Consider the following 18,279-nt stretch of genomic DNA (forward strand, 5'->3'; position numbering starts at 1 on the left):
AAAATAAATAAACGTTAAAAAAATATAATTAAAAAAAAACGAACAAAAATAGTATATTCACAAAATTCATACATACTTTGGGGTTATATTCACTGTAACTGTGGACTTATGGTTTCTCACAGTCCTAAGGACAAGACTTGGAGTATTAAAAAAAATTGCAAATGACCGCAATCTTAAAGTTGCAGTCTCAAAGGTTGCAAAACAGTCTCTTCCACTAATACATGCAGTTTCTGAGAATTCAGGCCAAATACACCCAGCTTGTTCAGTGAGAAATATTCAGGAAGTTACCGTTGAAACGACTTACTGAGCTTGCTTTGTGGTTTTAGTTTCTGTAGTGAGGTTTTGAAGACTTACCACTTTTGGTTTTTATTTCATATTCTAATCACCTGACCTCTGAAGGTCTGGGGGAGTGGGTGGTGGTAAGAAATCCCCAGGACTGGGTAAGAAGTATATCAGAAACCAACACAGCTAAACTGAGGAACAAGGGACTCCTAGCACATTTTCATGTAAGCAGCTTTCTTACCTGCTCTAAAGTATCTCTGCTACTAATTTTACAGTTAAGGTAAGATTGGGGCAAGGGTGGAGAAGATTTGCCAATGGTCAGAATGTTTTGAAAACTTTCTATCCAGGATATGCAGCCGAAACCTGATGTGCACCATTAGATGTCATTAAAGACTAAATTGTGGTGTTGTAAGACAGGTGGCAGAGTTCCTCAAGCCCCAGCTATGTCTGCTTACTGATGAATTAGACATGGGCATGTGTGGGGACTAAACCGACAATCTGAAATGTCTTAACACTGTTTTCCTCCCTTTGCCACCTTAGGATCTATGGAGATCATAACTGCCACTTATGTTACCTTTGTCTTTTGATAAAACCTGATTAAGTTATCTCAAGCTGCAGCCTGAATGTTTGAAGAATTGTGACTGTATTATTTTTGTGAGAAAGAGAAATGAATGAGGCGCAATGCAAACAGCTTGCTTACATTGTTAAAAATGGAAAAAGAAAAAAATTGAAACTCAGAGTGAACAATGAAGAGGTTTAATGAAAACAGCTGCACATTTTTAGTCATAGTCTTGTACTTTGAAGGTGGATTTCTTCCTTTAGAAATAGTACTGGATTAATTGACTTTGACTTCTTGGCTCACACTCATTCCTTAAAGCTTTTTGTGCTAGGTTCTATTTCTACTACTCTATTGCCTCTACTATTATGGAATCACTTCATTCCAGTTGCCCAACCTGACCCATCCATAGTGTCTGGCAATTTTGATCGCTCCTTAGAACTCACACCTTTGAATTTCTTATCATGGCACATGCTTCAGGCATCTCCTTCTTGTTTGACTTCCACTTGTCTCCTTGCTAAGAGCTTTTCCTCCTCCAAACTCAAACCAAAAACAACACAAAAGCAAAAAGCAACAATTACAAACAAAACCAACTAGACTTGTTTGGCTGAAAACAGATGGTTTCTTCTAGATACCTCATCACTTAGTAATTCTGAACTTTTTCTCCTATATTTCCTCACATTTTCCTTCTTTATACTTCTTCCCCATCTCCTGCAGCTCTCTTTTTTAAGCTAGCAGTTATACTGGTATATACAACTATTTTATTTACTTCCATTTTTTCACAAACAGGCTAAGAGTGTTGAGTAGAAATGCCAGCATCATACAGATAGCCAGTTGTAGGGCTGGTACTGAAAATCAAGTCTGCCTTACTTCAAAGCCAAAATGTATATTTGTGTGTGTTTGTGTGTGTATCCATTCTTGCACTGTTTTTATTTACGAAAGTTTATGAGGCTCTAACAGAATTAAGAAGGATGCATCTCAGAGCACACATCACAGTTCGGGTTAGGGATGGCAAAACAATAGTTATATGTCAGTGTGAACACATTGAATTTGCAAAGATATTTTGGAGACTGGGCTCTCCTAAAGTATTAAGATGCCACCCAGATATCATTTGGGGGCAATGTGTAAAATACTTCTATTAATAGAAATACACAGTACTAAATTATTCCTCAGGAGTTCTCAATATTCAGACAAATCTACTCCCTCTCCCATGAGCGACATCATCCCAAAGCACAACAGCTTGTAAGCCTCCAACATCTGCAAACAGACTGATTGTGTACCTTCTGTTTTCCTAGATAATTGTAGATCATCACTGCCAGTTCCCCATATCTTTGTAGTCTAAAAATGATTATGATCCCTGCTTTATACAAATCAGGCAACCAGAAATCTACAAATGTAAGGTACTAATACTGTATTGGATATATGTCAGAATGGAAAGAGACTTGGCATATGAGTCTGTAAAATCATGGAATCCCTCTCTGGGTTCAGGTTGGCCTGGGTATTTCCTGGCTCCTGAGTCCATGATGCTATGTCATTTGCAAAGGATCACCTATGATCTGCTCCTAACCAGTTTGTTTTTATTTGTCACCTGAATAGTTTCCAGTGCATTAGCTATAAGGAAGAGGGAAGAAGGGGGTTTTCTAATTTTTAAAAAGCAGTTTTACCACTGGCTAATAAGGGAATCCATAATTTTTCATTGCATGATTTTAGTGAAAGAAAAAGCCAAGCAGATGTTGGGTTTTTAGCTTCTGTAGTCTACAATGGAAGAAAATTGCCCTTTATAAGGCAAAGCGGAAAAGCAAACATTTGCTTGAGTATCAGATAGCCTAAAATGCTTTAGCAGGAACTCTTCAGGTTAGAGGAATTGATGCCTAGAAGTTAGAAAATAAATGGTCAAGTATTCTTTAAGAAGTATTTTCACTTACTCCCTCATTCATAAAACAATTATGCAGTGAAGTTTTGGTTGAAGGCACTACTATAGCTATACAAAAAAAAATTCCTTAAAAGTACCACTACAAGTAAACAATTATGATTTGTTAGTGCTACATAATGACATGGCAAGATTTAACATAATATGGTTTGACTAGACATAGCCCTAAATGAGAGTGAAGCAAGCTCATAAAGGCCAAGCAAGCGTAATATAGCAAATAGTGGTCCTAAAGATTCAATCTAAGGATTCACGGAGGTAAAAACTAAGAAACATAAGTAAGCCGGAAACCAAAGGGAAGGAGTCAGATTTAAACTAGTCAGTAGGTAAAACTCAGGAAATGGATTTCCTTATGCCCATTAAACATTTAAGAACCAATGGAGCAGGCTATAATATAGTCCTCCTTAGGGCCTACAGCTTTTTTACTCTGACCCTCTTGGCTGTCCTTTTTTCAAAACTTTCTTCATAAACTGAGGCCATTTGGGGAAGCAGTACGTCACCAAGTTCAGAAAGTAAAATGACCTTCTCTTCGGTAAGACTGGATATTTCAGTCCATCTCATCTCTTCCCTTGCAGACCAGGGAACATGGCCTCAGAGATCCGCATGCCGGCCCCAGTGTGCCTCATTGAGAACACTGAAGGGCAACTGGTGGTTAATCAGGAAGCTTTGGAGATCCTGTCAGCCACCAAGAATCCTCTCGTGGTGGTGGCCATTGTGGGCCTCTACCGCACAGGCAAATCCTACCTGATGAACAAGCTGGCTGGGAAGAACAAGGGTGAGTGCACCAAAAAGCTCTGCGGAGTCCCTTCTGTCCACCTACACTGCCTGCATTGAACGTGGTGATGCAAGGACAGGAAGTTAGAGAACGCGGAAGAATATTGAAAACTGATGTTTGGGTCATAGCTGGCTAATTATGTTCTGAGAAAAAAAGGCAGAGGTCTTTTCCTGACATATCACCTCTTTTTTTCGCCTTAGTATTGCCTTGGGAAAAGCATACTTTCCAATCTTAAGGAGTAAGATGTCAATAAAATAATTTTTTATTGTTTTTTAAATTTTAGTTTTTGGGAGAGGGAGAGAGAGAGCACAAACAGGGGAGAGGGGCAAAGGAAGGGGGGAGGGAGAGAGGGAGAGGGAGAGGGAGAGAATCTTAAGCAGGCTCCACACTCAGCACAGAGCCCAATGTGGGGCTCAATCCCACAACACTGAGATCATGACCTGAGCGGAAATCAAGAGTTGAACATTCAACCAACTGAGACATCCAGGTGCCCCAATAAAATAATTTCTATATATGCAATTATAAACTATTAAAATTTTAGCAGCATGACATTCTTGTAAAAAGGAAAAACATCAAATTTCCAACCTATGATATTTGATATTTTAATTTTTCCATTCCTCTATTCTAATTCAGATCAATATTGGTTATAGTTTTTGATGTGTCCTCATCTTGAATTTCTTAAACCCAAGTTCAGTTGTCAAGAAGGTCTCCAATTTGCAGATCCCCTCCTCTATTACAACCTCTTCCCTACCCCTTGCAGGCTTCTCTATTGGATCTACAGTGCAGTCTCACACCAAAGGAATCTGGATGTGGTGTATGCCTCATCCCAAGAAGCCAGACCACACCCTAGTTCTTCTGGACACAGAGGGTCTAGGAGATGTAGAGAAGGTAAGGAACAGAAATCCCTTTTGATTCCTCCCCACCTCTGAACATTCTTTACACAGGGAGGTTTTATGTTTTGTTCTGTTTTTCTAAATTTGTACTTCTCCTTGACAGAGTATACCTTTTTTTCCTTTTCTATTTTTAATAGTCAAAACTTGGAAATCTGAGGTGAGAAAAATATATTTATAAGCCTGAATCATGACTGGGACAAGACACTAAAATATGGAGTTAGGAAGTTAACTGAAATACGGAAAAGATGATACAAATAAAACCACTGTCCTAAGTCTGATCCTGCAGAGAAGAGTGATTAGGAGTGAGCTCTGGGTCAGAGGATCTTGGATTCAAATCAGAGTTCTGGCACTTGTAGCTCTCTGACTTTGACAAGAAAAACTCCCCCAAATCTTTTATTTCCTCTTTGGTCTTATCCAACTTAACATTTGAACAGTAGACACATGGACTTTTTTCCACTTCTATGCTGGTATTTAACAACCAACCCACTGAGTGGGGGTGGGGGAAGCCTTGACTGGTAGCACCTGCCAGTTTTCTAAATACTCCCATCATGGCTGATTCCAACAAACTGCAGGTTCAGAATAGATGTATACAGTTAGCTCCTGTGACCTAGTAAGAACTGGCTCTAGCATATAACTGAATCTTTCCCTTGAACTTCCCTAGTCTTTTATGTTTTCATTTTGCTTTTGATTTATCACAAAATCAAAACAGTCACCTCATTTTGTGCTTTAGTTTTTCTCATCTATAACAATTGGAGATAGTAGTTATAAAGCTATCTTATGGCACTGTTTTGAGTATTGGATAAGATCAGTAATATGAATTAGTGTGTGTTTTTTAAATTCTTTTTTAAAAAATATTTATTCATTGTGAGAGAGATAGCACACACAGGGGAGGAGCAGAGACAGACGAAGACAGAGAATCCCAAGCGGGGCCACACTGTCAACATGAAGCCTGATGTGGAACTCGAACTCATGAACTGTGAGATCATGATCTGAGCCAAAATCAAGAGTTGGGACACTTAACTGAGTCACCCAGACATTCCTGAATTACTGTGCATTGTACTGTAATAACTAGTCAATAAAATAAATAACTAGTCAATAAAATAGATACATGCATGTGTGTACAGGCCAAATTTGTTTTACACAATTGAAAATTGTGATTTTTTTTAATGCCAGTATAATTAATGTATACTGTTATATTAGTTTCAGGTGCATCATATAGAGATTCAACAATTCTATACATTACTCAGTGCTCATCACTATAAGTGTACTCTTAGTCCTCTTCAGCTATTTCATCCATCTACCCACCCACCCACCTCCCCTCTGGTAACCTTCTGTTTGTTCTCTATAGTTAAGAGTCTGGTTTTTATTTTTGTCTCTTTTTTCTTTGTTTTATTTCTTAAATTCCACATGAGTGAAATCATATGTCTTTATGAAATTATTTAAGAAATTACTTGTCTTTCTCTGACCGACTTATTTCACTTAGCATTATATCCTCTAGATCCATGTTGTTGCAAATGGCGAGAATTCATTCTTTTTTTACAGATGAGTAATGTTCCGTTGTATATAAATTCCACATATTCTTTATCCATTCATCTATCAACACTTGAGGAGCTTCCATATTTTGGCTACTGTAAATAATGTCACACTAAACATGGGGTGCATATATCTTTTCAAATTAGTTTCTTTTGTATTATTTGGGTAAATACCCAATAATAGAATCACTAGATCATATGGTAATTCTATTTTTAACTTTTTTTTTAATGTTTATTTGTTTTTGAGATAGAGACAGAGAGGCGCAGCATGAGCAGGGGAAGGGCAGAGAGAGGAAGACACAGAATTTGAAGCTGGCTCCAGGCTCTGAGCTGTCAGCACAGAGCCCGACGTGAGGCTCAGGCTCACAAACCATGATATTATGACTGGAGCCGAAGTCAAACGCTTAACCAATGAGCCACCCAGGCATTCCTCTATTTTTAACTTAAAAAAAATTTTTTTTAATGTTTATTTATTTTTGAGAGACAGAGCGTGAGCAGGGGAAGAGCAGAGAGAGAGGGAGACATAGAATTTGAAGCAGGCTCCAGGCCCTGAGCTGTCAGCACAGAGCCCGACACGGGGCTTGAACTCACTAATTGTGAGATCATGATCTGAGCCGAAGTCCAACGCTTAACCAACTAAGTCACCCAGGCTCCCCTATTTTTAACTTTGTAAGGAACCTCCATGCTTTTTTCCACAATAGTTGCACCAGTTTGCATTCCCATCAACACTGTACAAGGGTTCCTTTTTCACCACATCCTCACCAATACTTGTTTTTGTGTTTTTGATGTAAATCTTGATTTTAAGTATTCTAGTTACTCCACAAACTTTGACTATCCATTTTTCAAATACCTAACTAGTTATAAAAGGAACTGATGAATTAAAAATATATGGTTCTGTATAAAAATTATCAATGTGAATAGAACTATTCTATTCAAAGTTCATATGTTTCTCACGATCATTTTTGTTGGTCTTGTTTAACATTTGTAGGTCAAGGGACTATTTTTAATGATTGTTCATCTGGGAATACCATGAGACATGACTTAAATTTGTTCTTCTAGGGTGACAAGAAGAATGATACCCAGATATTTGCACTGGCAATACTACTGAGTAGTACCTTTGTATACAATACTATGAACAAAATTGACCAGAGGGCTATGGACTTGTTGCAGTATCCTTTTGTGGTCCAAGATGGCACCAAAGCCAGAGAGAACTCTATTCACCAGTTGTGTTTGTGAGTCTTTGTGAATCAAACACAAAAATGAAAACATAATAAGTGTTAAGGTACAAGAAAAAGAGTCCTTATATTTACAAATGAAATGAGGAGTTGGTTAAGACCCAAAGGGGAAATAAAAGTATAGGGAGACCTGGAATTAAATATGGGCTTAGATGTAGTCCTATATCCATGAGTTTTCCTTAACTGCATCCCAGCTATGTGACAGAACTGTCAAATCTGCTCTGGACAGTATCCTCACCTGATCTTGATGGGGTTGAAGATACAACTAACTTTGCTAACTTCTACCCAGACTTAGTGTGGACTCTGAGAGATTTCTACCTAGACCTAGAAATAGACGGGCAACTTATCACAGCAGATGAATACCTGGAGAGATCACTGAAGCTAAAGGAAGGTAACAGGGACTTCAGTTTTGGGAAGAGAGAGAGAGAATTAATACAAGAAATTACCTCTCGTGTACAGGCAGTTAAATTCATTGTCACCTGGCTAAACTACCAAATAAATATTAATTTATAGTGAACTAATAGACTCATCAATATTAAACTGTATTACTCCCCTGTTCTTGGAGCAAATTTTCTTTTCCTTTCCCTGATTAGTTACCTTTTAGCTTTTTGCCTAGGTTCTGTGAACATGTATTGACATAAATAATCAGGTGGAAGGCACATTTAATTGAAGAGAATAAATTAACACAAATGTTAATATTATACTAAATGAATCCTATTTTTTCTTCCCCAGGCACCGATAAAAGCCTTCAAAATTTCAATTTGCCCCGTCTATGTATAAAAGAATTCTTTCCAATAAGGAAATGCTTTATCTTCGACTCTCCTGCTCACTGGAAGAAGTTTGCCCAGCTTGAGACACTGCGTAATGATGAGCTGGATCCTGATTTTGTGCAACAAGTGGCAGCATTCTGTTCCTACATCTTCAACCGTTCCAAGACTAAGACTCTTTCAGGAGGCATCAAGGTCAATGGACCCCGTGAGTACCTTTTTTAGGTTTTTCCTTCAATTCAACATAAAGAATAGGGTACTGTTAAAAGTTTCTCCTTCCACTGTCAATGTTGAAAATGCATTTCATGAAATTCCAGTGGGTACCAAAAATATTTCTTGTCCGTTTTTAGTAATGCCTCCAAAGTAGAACAAAATAGAAACATACCCTGAAAAAAAGGTCAAGGTAAAGAAGTTCTCCCCATAAGTGGTCCCCCATTGAACTAGACTAACCCACATGGGTTGGCATCATTTGTTTCACCAATAGAGCACATTATATATCACAGCCTTTGGGAGACACAAGATGAGGATATATTCTCTGTAGAAATGAAGTAAGCTCACATAAACATTAAACAGAGGCCCAGGTTGTCTAGAACCCTAAAAGAAATCTAAGCAGAATTCTAGGTCCAGTTTCTCCTACAATCTGTACGTCTCAGAAGGCTGTAAATTATTACTGCACTCTGGAAGGAAGTTGAGTGCAAACAAAAGTATGCAAAGGACAAGAGAGACAAACAGGAAAGTTCCAACAAAGGGTAGAGGAGACGTAATCTAATGTGCTTACTTTGTGCTTTTCTAGAGCAGGATAACACTCATGCCAGCTTTACATACTGAAGTGAAAGACTGAAGGTAATTCTGAAGAGAATAGAAACCTGAGGAAGAGGGAAATAAAGGGAAGAGTAAAGAGGCAAAAGGCCCATAGCCTTCTAATCAAATGAAAATGCCTAACTTTATATAACCGTTTTCTCATTCCACAATGGGAAAAAGATGAAACATGGATGATCACACACATCTTGAGTCTTCCCCTTTGAATACTTTCTTTTCAATCTTAAAAAGAACAATCTTGCTTCTTGGTCACATAATTTCCCAAAGGAATTTATTTGGGCCACATGAACAGTGTGCAGAATGCTAAGAAAATGCAGGCAATGTGTTGGGAAATTAACATGCACAGAATTATCCAGTGTGCCACATGCCCTCTTTCTTGCAAACAATATAAGCATCTCTTCCCCCTGTGAAGATCTGAAGAGCCTAGTGCAGACCTGTGTTAATGCCATCAGCCGTGGGGATCTGCCCTGCATGGAGAACTCCGTTGTGGCCTTGGCCCAGATCAAGAACTCAGCAGCAGTGAAAAAGGCCATTGCCCACTATGACCAGCAGATGGACCAGAAGGTGCAGCTGCCCACAGAAACTCTCTCTGAGCTCCTGGACCTGCATGGGGCCTGTGAAAGGGAGGCCATAGAAATCTTCATGAAGAACTCTTTCAAGGATGTGAACCAAAAGTTCCAGAAGCAATTAGAGGTAATTATCTTTTTTCCCCATCTAGTTCATGGGACTTATGAGCCATAAGAGGCAAAGTTGATTTTTATTGCTATGAAAGGCAAACAGGGAATGAATGATGAAGAGCAATCCTCACTAGACTGAAAAAATAATGATTACCACTTCTGTGATCAAGTTATCACTGTTATTCTGAAAACAAACAAACATGTGACTACTCTGGGCCCTACAGATTCTGAAGCTTCCACATGCACACAACCTACCTTACCACGTTACACCTATGTAGAGTCACCTTTTCCCTTAAAACATTTTATGCATAAGGTATTCATTAGCTTTCCTTTTTTTATTAAATAAGCATACAGAAATGCCAAATGGGCCTACTAAAAGATTATGTCTCCAGGTTTAATAGCACACACTATATCATTCCAGCCAGGTATTGCATTCCCCTTACTCACTGGTAACCCCAGAAATGTTGTCAAATAGTAGGTTGCATTTAAAATTAAGGCTTGAGGCTAGAGATCTGTAGTCTAAAGACAACATTCAAAGCAGAAATAGCAAAAGAAAGAGGTTTTAGGGGATTCCATACACAAAAGCAAAGTAATTTTTCTACAGTGTATCATCTTTGGGACTTTTCTAGGTTTTGGTGGGAAGGATATAGTCTTACTTGTAGTCCTCCAATTTCTAGAAAAAATATAAAGATTCTTCTTGAGAACCATTTCTAGACATGCTGAAGTGCTGCTAACAGTTTTTCCATGGCCGCTTATCCCTTTGAAGACTCTGCTAGAAGCCAGAAAGGATGACTTTTGTAACCAGAACATGGAGGCATCATGGAGCCGTTGCTCAGCTTTACTTCAGGCTATATTTGGTCCTCTAGAAAATGAGGTGACGCAGGGGATTTATTCAAAGCCAGGAGGACATTTTCTCTTCATTCAGAAGACAGAAGAGCTGAAAGCAAGGTACTATCAGCAGCCCAGGAAAGGAATGCAGGTATTCTGAGTTTTATCTATCAGTTGCAGGAAAGTGTTAAGGGGCTTCTTCCAAAAATCAATGAGGACAGGAAGGAAGTATTTACAATCTAATCATAGCTGTGGAATTAAACTGAAGTATGTCACCATACTCACCAGACTTTTATTGCAACCATGAACATAAACTGTAATGAAGGGACTGTCTTGGTTACATGGCACAGAATCCCAATAATCGAAGCTAGCTTGAGAAAAAATGGTAATTCCTTGGCTCACTTAAACTAAAAGCAAGATATTTAAATGTCATTTCAAGTATAGCTATGTTCAGGAGTTGAAAGAATGTCATAGATTTCCCCCCTTCCTTCTTTCTTTTCAATCTCCACTTCAGTTTTTTTGTTCTGTTTTCCTTACTATTGGTTTCATTCTCATAGATTTCCCCCCTTCCTTCTTTCTTTTCAATCTCCACTTCAGTTTTTTTGTTGTTTTCCTTACTATTGGTTTCATTCTCAGGCAGGCTCACCCCACATGGCAGCAGGGTGACACCAACAGTTCCAAGCATAACTAGTCTTTTGTGCCCTCAGTCTCAGGAGAGAGTATATTTGCCCAGCATCCGTACCCACCTCTAACACATCCGCGTGTTATTTCCCCACCTGTACCCAAATTCTTTGCACCTAGTGGCCTTGGATGCTCTGATTGACCAGCCCAGGGCTTGTAACCACCCCTGTGACAGAAGAGACCTGATTGGCAGTTTTACCAAGTATGGGGCTGAGCACTTACGTGAAGGAAAAGATCCTGGAACAAAAAAGAAATAAAGGCTTGTAACATTCCTTGTCACGGTTTCCTACTTCTAACTGCATGTTTTTGGGGTTCCTAGGCTGAGAAAGCTCTGCAGAGATATTTGCAGTCCAAACAGTCTACAAGTGATACCATCCTACAGACAGACCTGGCTCTCACAGTGAAGCAAAAGGTGATAGAAGGTGAGACGAAAACGAAGGAGAGGCAAGACAGACATTCCTACAGATGTTAACTTAATTTCGCCTGGTTCACCTGCGATCAGAAAACTGGAGCAAGAATCCCAAAGATGATTCCTAAATGTAAACAGGGCACATACAGTCAGCTGCAATATGGTTTCCTGGAAGGGAAACACAGTTCCAGGGAATTTTCTTCACGATGTGGTAGCAATAACAAGAGTGGGAAGCAGAAGGAAGAGGCCCTTTAATCCTAGAGAGGGTTGTCATTTTCTTTTTTCCTCAGAGGCACGTATGAAAGCAGAGGCTGCAAGGATTGAAGCACAAAGGTTGGAGGCAATTCAAAGGTACAACCAGCAAGTGATGGAGGAAAGGCAGCGACTCCATCTGGAACAAGTGAGACGAATGGAAATGTTCCAAGAGTACCAGTTAAGACAACAGCAGAGGGTCCTGCAACTTCGATTCCAGGTATTCATCAATTATTGCATCTCAGGGTTTTCTCACATCTCCCCTCCCTGTATTGATGAGAGCAGGAAGCAGTGACAAGGGGGAGGGGCAGCACAGTATTATGGCTCAGGACAAGGACTCTGGAGTTAAATATCCCGGGTATGAATCCCAGCTCCCACCTCCTAAATATATGGTTCTTGTAAGCTATCTATCCTCTCTGTGCCTCAGTTTCCTCTTGTGGAAAACAGAGACAGTAATAATAGCCACTTGATAGGGTTATTTTGGTAATAAAGTGAGAACATTTGCGTTTTGAACTGTGCATGGCCCAGAATAAGCACTAATATGTGTGAAACGCCCAGGAGTTTTCTAACCCCTGGTAATTAGCACTTGTTTGTTTTGTTGCTGTTGGTATCTTGGTCATTGCTCTAGACAGTCTTCTTTGGGTGTGATTACCTTATTAAATTAATTCATCTTTTTGTGTCTATGCCCTGTCCTTGCCTTAATCATCACTGGTTCTGAAGGCCTTTACTTGCAGTTTGTTTCATTCAGTCCTTTACAATTATCATTGCTCACAAAGCAGTAGCTCCTATTTATTTCGCACTATACAAAGCACTTTGCATTCATGCTCTCACCTATCCTGTTCATTGCGAAGCACAAGTATTAGGTCCCTATTTCTGCAATGAGAAAAATGAAGTTGCAAAGAGAGAGAACACAATGTCAATATCGACTCAGCAAGTTACCTAAACTGCCTTCCCAGAGAGGAGGATCTGCAATGGTTTGTTTCTGCAAACCTGGTGGAAAAATCTTAGGTGAATACTCTTCTGAGACAACACTTCCCCAGTGTGGCCCGTCGACCAGCAGGTCCCAGTTTCCCAGGCACAAGCTCCAAGACCTTTTGAGATTACAGCTCTGCACTGAAGGGCGGTATAGTCAACCCGAGGCTCTTGGTCCCCTCGCTCTCCTTGTACTTCTGCCCCATAACTGTGAAGACCTAGAAAAAATTGCCTCATCAGAGACTCAGACTCCTCGCGTGATTGTAGAGATCACCTACACACCTTCCTACACACCTACACACCCTCCTCTGCAAGCTAGAGCTGACATTCCTCTCTGTATAGATGAGAATTAAAGTTGAGGTGTGACAAAGATCACCTGAGGAGGATGTATAAAATAAGGGGAGAAGGAGGAGGGGGCCTCAGGGTATATTTCTTGGGACACCAATATTTCAGGGATCGGGAGATGATGCTCCTGGAACTAGAGAGAGAGGTATGGGAGAGGGATTAGACAAGAGGAGACCAAGAATGAGAAATGCACATGAATGGGAAAGAATTCAGGGACTGTCTTCGGTTATTTACTGATGGATTAAAATAAACAAAGAAAATCAATGATTTGGGCTTTTTCCCCTCAAGTGATCTGGACATGAGCGTCTGCTAAACTCCATTGTTTTACTTATCACTCTTTAGGAACAGACCGTAAATCTCAATAGGGAAATCGAAGATGAACGCAGAAGACTTCACAACGAAATCCAGGATCTCCAGAGGAATATTGTCTCACAAGATGATACATGCATCTTACTTTAAAGAGCTAAACATCAGAACTTTCCTCATTCACTTTCACTAAAGAGAAAAAAGAATGAGAAACTATAGAACTTGGGACAATCACCACTTAAATAAACTTCATAATTATGTATCAAACTTTTGTACAGTTATATAGTTGCAAGGCTTGTAATTAGTAAAATGTACATTTCAATAATTCCATAGTTTAATTGATTATCGCTTCCTTAAAGAGACTGTGAACTGTGTAATAAGGGAGTTTTATCAATGTCTCTATTTGGGGTGATATTGGGTTGGTTCCATCAGGGAAAACTTTGTCTTATAACTCAAATTCATCCCTCCAATTTTCCATTTTTGCATTGGGGGGATTAGAAGTGGCCTAAGGGGTGTTATTCACAATGAGCTAAGTCAAGTAGAATTTGGCCAAAGTCATGGGCTGAGTTGAGTATCACCCCTGCCAAGTGGTCTTATGCTGGATGTCATCAGAGGGAGGCACCAATGGTGAGGACAACTAACCTCGCTTCTTACGGAAATAGTGTATGGTTCTCAAGTGCGTGTAGGCTCTAGGGGCAATGATGTGAATCCTAGGTACAGTTAGTAAACAGTCTGCTTAGATTTTAAGCTGAAAAAAAATCCCACATGGTAATAAAATAGGGGTACTCCAGAAGATGGAAAGAACTACCAGCATAGAAACTATGCCATTAGCTGAGGGCTAAATAAGACTTTTCTTTGTTCATCCTCACAAAGGGCATAACTTAAATGGGACAGTTTATATCATGAGGCAATTTATATTAGACTTAATGACTGTGTGCCACATGTTTATAATCCTTTAAGGCCTATAAATAAAAGGTATATGGAATGCTAGATAAGGCGTCAAAAAATCTGATGGGGATCATTTAATTTTATGCTTACTTTAGTGCTTAAGTTAAATCATCATAATTTTTTGCAATAACATAAAAGCCTACTGATTTTTCTCTAAAATTATGGATTGTGTAAACATATTTGTTCGCATATATTTTTAACTGTAAATAACGATTAAATTTTTCAAAAACGTAACTGTACTCCTTTGTTTCTATTTTCTCCAAAATTGGAAACATTTGGAAGGTCCTAAATGTTTCAGACACAAGGTTATCCACTTGCATCCACTGCTCTCTCTCTCTACATGCGCCAAACATGGCCTCTGAACAGCAGGACACTCTCACGTGGCTAGCTTCCAAGACTGAGTGCTCCAAAGAGCAAAATAAGAAATTAAAGATCTCTTAAGACCCAGTGAACTCAACAGCCCTTTCGCTGCATTCTGTTGATCAGGATAGTTCCTAGGAACAGCCCAAGGCAGGAGAAATGAAATCTACCTCACTCTGTGAAGTATGGCAATATATTTGCAGCCATTTTTAATCCATCACTGAATTATGTACAGAGCAAAGGTGGTACATTGATCTCAGCATTCAAAAACTAAGTAAGACTGAAGCTGATGGGCTATTTGGAATACTGACTATGTACAGACACAACTGCATTGTTGAGGGATTTTTTACTACTCAGATTTACAATGGAAAGCTGGTTCACAGACCCAAGAAGTAAAGGCCACTCCTTAGCTTCTGCCAATCCATAGCAAACTGCTATAATGACAGTCTTGTCTGCTGTCCTAGCAGCAGCAAGGCTTGGACTGAGAAGAAGGAAAAGAAGCAGCAGCAGCAGCAAGGGGCGCCTGGATGGCTCAATCAGTTAAGTGTCCCACATTGGCTCAGGTCACGATCTCACAGTTTGTGAGTTTGAGCCCCGCGTCAGTCTCTGTGCTGACAGCTCAGAACCTGGAGCCTGCTTCAGATTCTGTGTCTCCCTCTCTCTCTACCCCTCCCCTCATTCACACACACTTTCTCTCTGTCTCTCTCTCTCTCAAAAATAGATGAACATTAAAAAAAAAAGGCAGCAGCGGCTGCGGCAGGTTGTCCTTCCGTATGTCACATTGGCGCACTGGCTATAGTTGCTTCCCAAGTGCTCAGCATGCCACATGCATGCCTCAGATTGTGCAGGCAGAGAGAGAACCTGCAGATAACCTTCTCATCACCTGAAGAATTTTGCCTAAGATAGAATGCCAGCTGGACGTTCTGAGTCCTGTTTTATTTACGTGGAATTTTAATTGAGATTCTATGTAAGGACACAGGCCTCAACTTATTTACACTCGACTAAAGTAGAGGTCACACGAGAGAAGAACTGCTATTAGGCTGGCATTACAACGACTACTTTGCTTTCGACTTAACCACTTATCTATAGTCCTTGAAATTTTCCCCATTTTCACTCACTTGCTATGTGTCGAAAAGTGGTTTCTGTTCCTTTTGTAAAAACTCTAATTTTAGGCTGCTTACAGTTGTGTGGTATGGTAAAGTCTCTATGCCCACATTCGTTACATCCAAGCATTTATACATTGACTAAACTATCATTGAACTGGTTAAGTCTTCACAATGAGAAATCCAGACCAAAGGTTTTCATGGTATTAGAGGGGTAAGTATACATATAGTTTTCAAGAGTTTCACAATGCCTCTCATTAGCAGGCATATATACACTGTGTACTTATACATAAACACTGTGTCAAGTCTATATATACACACATATGTATATTCATATGTATATATACATATGTATACACACACATATACATATACATACTGTGTAGCTACATACACATACTGTTTCAAGCATGCAATATATACATATATATATGTATCTATATGCTGAGTAGCAATGGTTCAAGCTGAAATACATTAGGTGATACATTAGATAATCTTCAAAACTATAATGATTTTTGAAACAGAAATAGCTTTCCAGAAGTGCTTTACTTTAACAAAAGTGGAAAAAGTATATATACATATATATTTCTATGATTATAAAAATAATTCAATCATTGAAAAGAAACTCATAATATACAGAAAAGTATAAAAACAAAATATACTCTCTAATCCTTTGAAACTAGCAAAAAATGCATGGGATATATTTTGTTATAAAACATATTGCTGAACTAGAAATACTGTTAATTTTGGACTATATATTCTTCTAGGAATATATATTTATATATTATTGATTTATAGGGCTTTTTTTTCAGGGACAGAATGATCTTATACACACCATGAATTATTCTTTTTATTATTTATGTATTTATTTATGCATTTATTTATTTTTATAATGTTTATTCACTTCTTGAGAGACAGAGACAGAGTATGAGCAGGGCAGGGGCAGAGGAGAGGGAGACAAAGAATCTGAAGCAGGCTCCAGGCTCTGAGCTGTCAGCACAGAGCCTGATGTGGGCCTCCAACTCACGAACCATGAGATCATGACCTGAGCTGAAGTCGGATGCTTAACCGACTGAGCCATCCATGCACCCCATGAATTATTCTTTAAAAAAAAATGTTTAAGAAAGAGAGAGCATGAGCTATGGAGGGGCAGAGAGAGAGACAAACAGAATCCCAAGCAGGTTCCATACTGTCATGCAGAGTCCAACTCAGGGCTCCATCTTGCGAACTGTGAGATCATGACCTGAGCCAAAATCAAGAGTCAGACACTTAACCAACTGAGCCATCCAAGTGTCCCCACCTGTTGATGAATTATTCTTCACCAACATTTCCAAATTTGTCTACAGACAATATGTTTATCAGAAAGCAGTTTGAAGGGTGCACAAGAAATTCAGCTCTTCTACACACAAAATTCACAAAACATTCAATTGTCCCTGGAATTCTTTTTAGTTCTCTGGAATAAACAGTAGATTGTAATGAATAGGAAAAAGCAGCTGATTTCTCAGCATTAGACCAATTTCAAAGTAGCCCTGCCCTATTGTCACTTTCAGTCTCAACTATATTAATAGAAAATAAAGTTTTAAACTTTGTCTTGAAATTGGAACCACACATTTATGGAGAGACAAGGAACTTTGGAAATTACCAATTGCAAAAAAATTACCAGACAGAAACTTAGGGAGACAACAGGAAAGACAGAATCAATGAGTCCTTGACTAATATCACTCAAATTATTGTGGAATATAACTCCAAACTCTTTTGATGCAATGACCATTTTAAGATCTGAAACTATTTTCTTATGGCTTGGGTAAGAATCCTAATTTATATCAGACTTTATATTATCCAGTAATCCTCCAGTGTCCTGACTTTATTAGATAACTTTGACATAGAAGAGGTAGAAGTTTGGAGCATGTTTCTTTTTGTCTTTCTTTTCTTTTTTTTTTTTTCTTTGTGATTAAGACAAATATTGGTAACTAAAGGTCTCAAGCAGACTTTGTATTAATATAAGGACTTCTAAGAGAAATTTTTTTAACTTTTCAATTAAACTATAACATAGGGACTATAGAATGCTCAGGTGAAAAGTATACAGTGGGTGAAATATCACAAAATGTACATATCCCTATAATTATTACCCAGATCAAGAAAACAAAGACCTTTTTTTTCTAAGAAAAGTAACATTCACAGGTTATGGGAATTAGGACATGGATATGCCTTTGATAGCTCATTTTTTTAAACCTATCACACTGTTCCAGTATGGATGAGCACTTAAGATATTACACTAGCTAGGGGTACCTGGGTGGCTCAGTCGGGTAAGCATCCGACTTCAGCTCAGGTCATAATCTCACAATTTGTGGGTTTGAGCATCAGCTTGGAGCCTGGTGCCTGCTTCGGTATTCTGTGTCTTCCCCCCCCAACCGCCACCCCCTGCCTCTCCCTCTGCCTCTTCCCTGCTAGTGTCTTTCTCTTTCAAAAATAAATATTTTAAAAGATACTAAAGTAGCTATATTATAAATAAACACTTCTATAATTATTCTGCTTTGGAGGGCATGTGTATATGTGCCTGTTGACTATATAATTAGGAGGGAAATAGGCAGGCAATTGGCTACTTACGCTCA

General features: G+C 38.9%; 1 protein-coding gene across 2 annotated transcripts; it reads left to right on the plus strand.

Moving 5' to 3' along the window:
• The first annotated feature begins 415 nt into the window (after nt 1-415).
• LOC124514781 (guanylate-binding protein 5-like) lies at nt 416-14,438 on the plus strand. 2 transcript variants are annotated; one of them, XM_047083057.1, is made up of 11 exons: nt 416-506; nt 3,341-3,540; nt 4,301-4,428; nt 7,025-7,134; nt 7,395-7,591; nt 7,933-8,175; nt 9,199-9,479; nt 10,230-10,442; nt 11,292-11,394; nt 11,672-11,853; nt 13,293-14,438. In XM_047083057.1, exons 2-11 carry the CDS (start codon nt 3,351-3,353, stop codon nt 13,407-13,409), a joined length of 1,764 nt encoding a protein of 587 aa, XP_046939013.1. In that variant the 5' UTR covers nt 416-506; nt 3,341-3,350; the 3' UTR covers nt 13,410-14,438. The 2 variants fall into 2 exon arrangements, with proteins under 2 accessions (XP_046939013.1, XP_046939012.1); XM_047083056.1 differs by having other exon boundaries at nt 431-562.
• Nucleotides 14,439-18,279: the final 3,841 nt, after the last annotated feature.

The sequence above is a fragment of the Lynx rufus genome, unplaced genomic scaffold, assembly GCF_022079265.1.
Source record: "Lynx rufus isolate CCGP_SWC_20201006 ecotype Redwood Valley unplaced genomic scaffold, mLynRuf1.p SCAF_2, whole genome shotgun sequence".
NCBI lineage: Eukaryota > Metazoa > Chordata > Mammalia > Carnivora > Felidae > Lynx > Lynx rufus.